Source organism: Anneissia japonica, unplaced genomic scaffold (genome assembly GCF_011630105.1).
Source record: "Anneissia japonica isolate Jap-2015-1 unplaced genomic scaffold, ASM1163010v1 scaffold287861_len940595_cov192, whole genome shotgun sequence".
Lineage (NCBI taxonomy): Eukaryota > Metazoa > Echinodermata > Crinoidea > Comatulida > Comatulidae > Anneissia > Anneissia japonica.
In genome coordinates, this window is record NW_022733264.1 from 101011 (window position 1) to 111304 (window position 10294).

Consider the following 10294-nt stretch of genomic DNA (forward strand, 5'->3'; position numbering starts at 1 on the left):
GGATCTCAGTAGAGATACAAAAATGATAAGCAACAGCTAAAAAGTAAACGTAAGTAAACAGCCAGAAATAGAACCAGAGCTTTCGGACAACACTAGTCCTTCCTCAGTGGCGAGTGAGTGAGGGTTGAAAAAGCCAGATAGTATAAAGTGAGAATTTAATGTAAACATGATTAGAAACAATAGGCTAGGTGGGATTAGAATAAACAGCCTAAACAAGTAAACAGGAAGGCCAAAACTAAACTTTAGAGGCATGCCTCAATAAATAAGCCAAATGATTTATCCAGAATAATTTGGAATGCCATAGGTTTAATTTAGTGTACAGTACTGGGAGATATTATATAACCGTCTTGGTCTATTCAACATGGGTGCTATGGACGACTTAGGGCCTATTTTTAAAACGAATGTGTTATTATACTCATTTCAACTCATTTTCAGGTGATTTGCAGATAAGCTACGTTATATTCTCTAACGGGATGTTGTTCTCATCACCTTCGACATCTGGAGCCAACTCATCTGTAGAAGTCATGAGTCTAGTTCTGTCAGTCTCTGTTCCAGACACTCAGGTGACTAACCTCCGGGATCCAGTGACGATGTCGTTTGGGATACCTCCGGTACGTGGCCTATGTTGTACCTTTTCTTTTCAATTCATAAAGGTCGTTATTGTGTTCCTAGCCAATTAACTTGTGAACAAAAAATTGTTTGTAAAAATATTTAATAGTGAATTTTGGAATGCTTATATATTTTTCTATTTCATGTAAACCACCATGTTAAAAAGTTCCACTGATATACAGGGTCAACATATACTAATATGTTAAACTATAACAAATAGATTGGTATGGATTGTCCGGTGCCATACGAAGGTCGGTTTTATCAAAGTTTCCTCCTCTTTTAACTTGGAGGGTGAATCTCTCTTGTTGCAGTTAGTGTAAACATCACAATCTTCGAACGTTGTTATGTTGCACTAGTTATACAACGTCTTAAAACGATAAATCACTACAAATTCTAAGTTCATTTCATTATTTATTTGATCCAAAAGACAAAATGGTGAGACCAACCAAAGTGAACTGAATCCCCAAAGCCGTTTTATTTTATTTCTCCTTAATGTAAGCTGACATTTTCACAGTAAAATTAATATTTCCTGTTCTTAGAGTAAGTCTAATTACGACAACGCCACCTGTGTCTACTGGGACTTTACTTTGCAAAATGGCATCGGTGATTGGTCATCTGATGGGTGCGTCATAAACTCAACGACTGGTGACGTCATAATTTGTGATTGTAATCACCTGACACACTTTGCCGTCCTCATCGTAAGTTTATGGATAGTCCTTGTATTGATATATAATAATAACATATTGTTCGATTACAAATATCAATAATTATATATTTTTTAACAATGTTTTGTGAGGGTTGTTTGAAGGTGATACAGTACTTTAAATCTCCAATACATACAGAACAATTGAACTCTAATTATTGTTCTCTGATGTATCATTCATTTGATTAAAAATTTTGAATTAATAAACATCAAATAGAAATAAAATAATGATAATTAAAAACCAGTAATAATAATTAATTAAACGAAAGCTTATAACAGAACCTTCAAAATAATTAGTAAATAAAACATACATTTTTAGATTTACTAGCAATCCCTAACTCTAATTATTATTATTGTTTCTTCCCATAGGAATTCAGAAAGAAAGATGCACCAATAGAGGTTCTGTTTGCTTTGACTGTAATCAGTAGAGTTGGCTGCTTGGTCTCCATCGCTTGTCTTACAGCCACGCTGATTGCATTTCTCTCATTCAAGTATGTCATGAATGTCAGTATAGGCCCCAAGTTGTACTTGTATAAGTATAATTGATGATAAATACTGGCCATAAGCCCCCTTCCCCTAGTCTAAATAAATAATAGTATTTATTATTATTATTATTATTATTATTATTATTATTATTATTATTATTACTGTATTATTATTACCTTCATAAACTGCCACTCATTATCCAATTACTGTATTATCATTATCATCATCATCATCATTATTATTACTACTATTACTACTGCTACTACTACTACTAGTACAGTACTAGTACTACTATTACTACTACTACTACTACTACTACTACTACTACTACTTCTACTACTACTACTACTACTACTACTACTACTACTACTACTACTACTACTACTACTACTACTACTACTACTACTACTACTGCCGCTGCTGCTGCTGCTGCTACTACTACTACTACTACTACTACTACTACTACTACTACTACTACTACTACTACTACTACTACTACTACTACTACTACTACTACTACTACTATAATCGTTTCATTATTTCCTTTATAAATATAAATAATTGGCGTCATCACATTTTGAACATAGATATTCCTCATTATTTGGCCATTCCAATCGCCCTTAATTCCAATTCAATAATGTTCAAAACTTTATATATTGGTATATGTTGTCATCCACAGGCGACTTAGGTGTGAGAGACCGCAACGGATACTGATCTCACTCAGTGTGTCTCTACTGTGTCTTTACATTATGTTCATAATTGGCGTTGAGCCTGGGGATCTGAGAAAAGAATCACAGGAGACTAAATGCTTGGTCTCTGCGGTGCTACTGCATTATTTTACTCTGACCTCTGTCTTCTGGATGGTGGTAGAGGCTGTGAATCTTTACTATAACTTAATCAAGGTTTTCAAGTCGAAAGTCTCACTGTTCATGTTAAAAGCAAGCATATTTGCATGGGGTAAGTTCTAAGTAGCAAACACGATTAAAGATATTTGATAATACAGTATTATTATATTATTAACATATTAATAATGATAATAATGATAATAATAATAATAATAATAATGATAATAATAATAATAATAATAATAATTTAATAATATTAGATATAATAAATCAGAATTATATCAATAGATAGTGAATATAATGTTATGCTAATGTTAAGGGAAATGCGTATTATTTTGTAATTACAATTTCACCAATAGCAGTGATGTCATGGATTCATATTACCCTAGGGAATGTCGTCGGTTTAGCAAAATGCTCGTACTACCATATGTTAAATAATAATAATAATAATTTTAAAAAATGTGACCTAATAACAAAATTATAGGGTAAACTGTTTTCAAAACGCAATAATTAGTAAGTACGCTAACTTATAATCAATGACGTCAATGACGTGTTTGTGGATCAATTGGAACATAAACATTGCATTTACATTGTTCGCGATTGACACACACATCATATACTTTTGGCGTTCCATGGACAGATTAGATTTCAAGTACATTCCAATGTGTTATTTTTCCTTATAATGAGCTGTTTATTTTCTGTTCTATTCTTTTTCTATTTATTTTTTTAATAACATTTTTTGTTCCTTTCATAGGAGTACCAGGCCTTATAGTTGGTGCCATGGCCGGGTGGCAGACTACAAGAGATCACTACTACAACGATAGTTAGTAAGTAGAGTATATGCAAATTTGTACTCTTTCAGATCCTGTGTAGGACCTACTCTACTCTATGTCAACTTGCATCCTATTCTCAAATATCAGTAGTCCCTGTACTTGAAGGTCTATCTAAGAATTATCCTATTTTCTTCAATATTAATTATAATAATAGCACTAGTCAGTAACAGCGTAACAAATTATCAGTGTAACAATATGATAGTGTAACGGTGTAACAATGTGAAAAAAAAGTGTAACAGCGTATCATACCGATATAGCAAAAGTAATGGTAACAGACACAAACGTAACAGCAACAATAAAAGGCCCTATCCAATATATCCAAATACCACGATGGGCAAAAAGTTGTTGAAATATATATTGTTGTTGTTTTTTATGTATTGACATATAGCTTATAAAAAAAAAATATCCGGAGGATCTAGGCCTATTGATTAATTTCAAATATGATACTGTAATATATTTGTTTATCTAATGTTTTTGGATCTTACATAAAATCTGTTGGATCTTCAAATATCAGTTAAATCACTTACATTTTGTACATATTTTCATTTCAGCTGTTTTATGGCGGTCGGGTACCCATTCTACTTGACAATAGCTCTACCAGTTGCCGTATGTCTCATATTCAACATCATTGTATTTATGCGCGTTATGTGTGAGCTCATGTGCCGTCGGAAACAGCCAACAAATTCAGTCAATAATGTGTGGAAGAATATGTCAAAACGAGCCCAGAATGCATTTGGAATATCCGTATTGCTTGGTCTAACATGGGTATTCGGTTTCTTGACCTTTGACATTGATCATGACTATGTTTTCGATGTAATTTTCTGTGTTTTAAATTCGCTGCAAGGTGTTTTTGTGTTCATGTTTTTCTGCGTTCGACAGAAAGAAGTTCGAGTCACTTGGAAAAAATTTCTCTGTTGCCAGACACAGGCAGCCTATAACATTGGCTCGTCGACAGGCAGCAGTACACGCTACACTAACCGTAGTGGTCGCCCTGCAAGTGCCAACATCGACCTTTTGGCTAAACCTCATCATGAAGTGATTCAAAATGGAAGAGTAGCAGCAGCCATATACGACTACAACAAAGCATCACGTTGTTAAAGTTTGAAAAACTTATATAAAACGTGAGAAGAATTTTCCCAATGAACATTTCATGTCGTCTCGTTGTTTAAAGTGTGCATGGCTATGTCAAGGCATATATAAACAGACAGTTCATACGGCGTATATATCAGGTAGGGTTATGAATTGAAAGTGACTAACGACTGGTTGCAGTATTCGGCTCTACCAACAAGTGTATATACTGGACGCGTATTGCATAAAACATAGAAAAAAACAATACATACTTTTGTATATTTTTATGTCTACTCAGCATGGTAATGACTACTGTATTCATTTGACGGTATACAATGCATTTCCGCCATAATATTTGACTTTACAGGGTTCCAATTTAAATAACCCACAGAACTCCATGGTCTATAACTCTCTTTCTTGGTAAGATTAGGTAAACCATTCTAGTTTCCTTAATGTATATTTTTCAAATGTATTTTATTTTTATTAGAATAGATAAAATTATTTTTTATTAGGTCTATTATCATATTTTTGTATATTTATGTTTTGTTTTGTTTTTTTGTTTTTCCTTAACCACGTATATGAACAGATGGCCACTTCGATCTTGAGCTATCTGCAGGGCTGTCATTCTCTTGACGCGCTCCTAAATGAAGTTAAATATTTTGTTAAGATTTAGTTAATCAATAAATAGAAGAGGTGCCAATCGTATACTCCAAGGAACGTCCAAAATGTCTTTAATGATTATTATATTGGAAACGTCTAGAATTAGAACTGCAATCGATATATAACTATATATAAAACAACATTAAAGTTGTGAGAATACAATAATTTATGATGAAAAACATGAATTGTTTAATATGTAATTTTAAAACCCGAAGAGATAAACCGTATATAAATAATCGTAACAATTTTTAGAACATTGTTTGGCCTAATAGTTGCAATTCTAACATTAAATCACATAAGCATAGGCCTACGTATGTCGTTAAATCATCAAATTCATAAGGTCTTACCAAATTTATTCGAATAAATGCTCCGCTTTGAATAAACGCCCCCTCGAATAGACGACTCCGCCAGAGCCTCATTTGGAATAAACACCTCCCTTGAATAAACGCCCCCCTCAAATGATTGTAAACAAAACTAATGGAAGCAACATCATTCTCAACACACTATTAATATTCTGCTGCAGTAGAATTACATTTTTTCTAACCTGGTTGGGATCAAGAAGTCTTTATGATCACGCAATAACACATTTTGGGTGTTGTTTCCACATTTACAGTGAAATTAAGGGGGGTTTTATTTTAGTCCATTTTACTTCAAAAATAAATAAACGCCTCCCTAGAATATACGCCTCGCTCGAATAAACGTCCCCTCAAAACCCTTCTCAACAATAAGCGCGACAGGGCGTTTATTTGAACAAATACGGAATATGTATACCTGTCTCTTATACACATCTAGATGTGTATAAGAGACAGTATCCGTAGTGCTTTAAGTTATGTGGAGTATACAATATAGGCCAAATATACCTATTCAAACACATCATTTTGCCATTTCCTATTTGTTTATTATATATTTATGCTATATATATGCTAAATATAACATATATATATATTTATATATATATATGCGTTTAAAACATGTGTTCTTTATTCGAACACTGTTTCTGACCTTTATCTATTTGTTTACATGGAGCTATAAAATTAATAATCTAATTGTATAACTTTATGATATATAAAAAACATAATGTTCAGTGCTACACAGCAAAATCAAATCTCACCAGACAATTTTTTCATGCAAAATTAACCTTTTTCATGCTGAATGAACCATACTTTATACGTTTATAATATCTTTCTATCAGTGGTCGCGTATGATGCAGCCCGTACAGAAGTAGGTCGCTGACCGAGTATCGGACTTCGATATGTGACGATTTTGGTTTAATTCAAATTCGGTATCTTTTTACCCCTGAGAGCTTTCCATGGTATAAAACGGGCCCGTTTCTGTCTGTATCCTCTAGATCTTCAATGGACTATCCCGAGGTAGGTGACTACTCTTGCTAGCCTCAGCTGGGATTTATTTGCGGACGTCATCGCTGGGACTAAACCAGTTTTGAATTAACCTAGTCATTTCCAATTTTGAAAGGATGAATTTTAATTATCAATATTTATATTTAAATGCTCACGGATCTGTTGTCGGTACCATTGTTTTTCATAATAGTACTGTAAGGCCTGTAACGAAATATTAAACGGTAACTTCAGATTAAATTGTCTATAAATTAACTGCGTTTAAACTTTGGAGTTTTAGCCATTTTTAAATTTTGTTATCAATGATTTTACACTAAGAATTTAGTATCTGCTGCTGGGAGAGTGCCCCTTTCGGCACAGAGAGAAAACAAAACCATAATAGGTCTTACGATCATTTAGGTTGCATGAAGTGATGACTAGAAATGAACCAGGGGCGGATCCAGTAGGGGCACGGGGGGAGGGGCACCTGCCCCAACGTTTTGCAACTTAATTTTAAAATTTTCATTGCAAATCAATGCTATGTGCTACTCACTTACCTATTTTGAAACTGTTGCACCCCCACCTACCCCGTGTTTGAAAAATTCTGGATCCGCCCCTATTGTTCTTTCTATTTTTCCAGAATTTAGGCATATTTATACACAGTTGTCAGTTAGTTGTAACTTTAAGTTGATATAAAAAGGAACGACTATTAGTAGAATACATCTGAAGTTGGGGCAACTCACTTTTATTTCAAGTTGACACTGCAGGTAGCTGTAGAAATGCGTGTATTGTGTTGTTGCAACTTAACTGGCATGACGATAACATTTTCTGGAGTGAGGAGGAGTCACTAAACTGTAATTTGGTTTTCATTATAAATCTTTCGTTAGTTGGTTTTAATCATTAAACAATCATATAAATATGTTCCCAGATAATTCCACATTGCTACAGGCATATACATCATGTACATAAAAATATAAAACATGTAATAATTATGCTTCTGTTATTGAAGTCATTCAGGGGCTCTTCCCTAGCACTCTCACTCAGTTCGCACATTCATGCAACCTCTTTTTGAACGTGCTGTATCCGCCTCTGTGGACCATCATCATCATCATCATTACCATCATCTTCATCATCATCATAAACATCATCAATATCATCATAAACACAACCATCGTCGTCACCATCAACAACATCATCATCATAATCATCATCAATATCATGATAACCCCTTCCCCCACCGTCATCATGATTATTCTCGTCACCACCACTATTCACATTATCATAAAGGAATGGCGCTTTAGAAAAAGAATAATGAATTTCTTTATACCTCTCCAGGTGGAGTTTTTACATATACTGTAAACAATGCTAGACTGTAATGGAGTTGAAAGACTACGAAGAAGACAATTAATAGCAAATGTAAGTACAGTATTGAACATTTTGCATTGTTAATCCAATAGTTATAAATGAGAATTCTGTCATCATATATGTTTATTATTTGACTACGGTTGTTAGGCATTCAAGGCATAGCTAGACAATTTCCCTCAACAGAGGCATGCACTGATATAGCTGTATTCTATTCAACAACAACATACATTCCAAGTTACTCGCTAAACAAATCAAATACCTGAAACTGGCTAAAGGAACGTTCTTTAGATCTTGGGGCTTGTTAATTTTAAATATTATTTTTAAAGTTAAACGAAAGTGATAGAGGTAGGCCCAAATGATACCGTCTTTATAAATAGAGTGGTATTAGTCATGGATGTACCTCAATGATGTCGATATCAATTACAGCTACCAGCGTGGGATCCAGGAATTCGAAATAGAGGGACCCAGGGACGGGCTTTCACAAATAGAGAGTATAGACCACCTTAACCGCCATGCTCTAAATGGCCGGAAATGGAACGCTCAGACTTTAATTTAAATTTAAACTTACGGGGGGGGGGTGGTTGCACACTGGCATCAGTTGTCAAATTGTATTTCTTCGAAAACAAAGAGAAGTTTAATGTCAAATTGTATTTCTTCGAAAACAAAGAGCAGTTTACATCTTATATAAATACAGTTCGCTCTCCAATTCGAGACCACCGTTAAGACCTGAAAATTTGGGGGAGGTCTCGCGATGGTCTCCAATTAGAGTGTTAGCTTTGTGTTAAAAGGTTGAAGATTGTCATTTGGGTCTTTTGAAAAGTGGCCTCGAATTACAGGGGTCTCGGAATTAGAGGGGTCTCGAATTGGACGGTGCACTGTAGTAATAATAATATTGATAATTTAATTTACAAAGCACCGGGCGCTTAAGAGAAAACGCTCATGACGCCCCTCCACAAGAAAGTCGAAATATAAAAAAAGGAAATTCAGGAAACCAAAACAGTTTAAATACATGAGCCGTACTTGGGTGAGCGTCACTGTCTCAATGTGACTATGTGCTCCAGTAGCACATGTACGTGCTGTAAACAGCTGAACATTATTATTTGTTAAATTCAAAAACAACTTGTCTTGCCCATGTACCCCGAGTTACAATAACTTAATAATAATAATAATAGATGGATTTTTATAGCGCAAATAAACGAGGTCTCTATGCGCTCGACAACTTATAAACTAACATGGGCTCCACGACAAAAAAAAAAAACTTATTTTGCCGATCCCACTAAAGTTAGGCTATTTCGATAGCCATTCCCCAATATTGTGGTCAAAATCACATGGGCGATCCTATCTCTCCCCACGAACCCCACCAGGAATTTTATTCCGGGACGCTAAACCGAGGCTCTGGACAGTTCCTTGTTTCGGACCCTGTTTAGAGTTGTTGGACCTCTGTCTGCATTTTTTCTTATTTTTCCTGATTTACGGACAGTTTACTACTGAAATCCTTGCTTTGACTCTACCAGCCAATTTAAGTATCTATGCATATAATAAGAATAAAGCAAAGGTATTATTTAACTGCCTGTTTATTGGCAGGGGGAAATTTCATTCAGATTTTTAATTGTAATTTAATAACTTATTTAATATAAATAATTAATAAATTCGATTATGGAATTAAACTTTTCAACTTTTAGCTCATGACAGACAGTATATCTTTAAATATTATATCGTGAAAATTGTTTGTATGAAGATATAGTGATAGTATTATGTTTATATCAAATATATAAATATATATATTCATTTCTATTAAATTGTACACTTTCATATATTTTATTCATGACGATCGAATGATAACATAATTTGTTCGCGCCATTGTAATAGACCTACACAATCCCCTGAATTAATTAACCTCATTCATTTGGTGGTGTGATAATAGGCCTACTGTGGTAATTAATAAGTAATATGATAATGCCAGGGGTGGAGCCAGGATTTCCCGAGGGGGGTCCGAGTTCCCCTATCTCAGACGGGGCCGATGCCCCCGACGAGAGCAGAGTGGGCGTGGTCGAGCGTCTCTTAAAATCTTTCGAAAGTGGTCCAGGAAATTTTTGACCATTTTTTGGTTTCAAATGCTTATTTAATCGATTTTATTGTCTACTAATATATACAAAATACATATATTTTACATACAACGGCTAGAGGTTTAAGAAGAATTCACCCCTTGCAAACCTACCTTGGCTCTTTCCTAGCACTCTCACTCAGTTCGCACATTCATGCAACCTCTTTTTGACCGTGCTGTATCCGCCTCTGTGGACCATCATCATCATCCTTATTCACCATCATCTTCATCATATCATCATCATCATCATAATCATCATCAATATCATCATAAACACCACCATCGTC

General features: G+C 34.5%; 1 protein-coding gene across 1 annotated transcript; it reads left to right on the plus strand.

Moving 5' to 3' along the window:
• The first annotated feature begins 402 nt into the window (after positions 1-402).
• LOC117116143 (adhesion G-protein coupled receptor G2-like) lies at positions 403-5673 on the plus strand. Its single transcript, XM_033260129.1, has 6 exons — positions 403-611; positions 1149-1307; positions 1682-1803; positions 2478-2755; positions 3398-3470; positions 4028-5673. Exons 1-6 carry the CDS (start codon positions 474-476, stop codon positions 4572-4574), a joined length of 1317 nt encoding a protein of 438 aa, XP_033116020.1. The 5' UTR covers positions 403-473; the 3' UTR covers positions 4575-5673.
• Positions 5674-10294: the final 4621 nt, after the last annotated feature.

What these genes read in the sequence shown, in the direction of transcription:
- LOC117116143 (XM_033260129.1), top strand. Translation starts at nt 474, where the DNA reads ATGTTGTTCTCATCACCTTCGACATCTGGAGCCAACTCATCTGTAGAA. An exon ending in AGCAAGCATATTTGCATGGG is followed by an intron (nt 2,756 to 3,397) that starts GTAAGTTCTAAG and finishes TTCCTTTCATAG; the next exon opens with GAGTACCAGGCCTTATAGTT. An exon ending in CACTACTACAACGATAGTTA is followed by an intron (nt 3,471 to 4,027) that starts GTAAGTAGAGTA and finishes TTTTCATTTCAG; the next exon opens with CTGTTTTATGGCGGTCGGGT.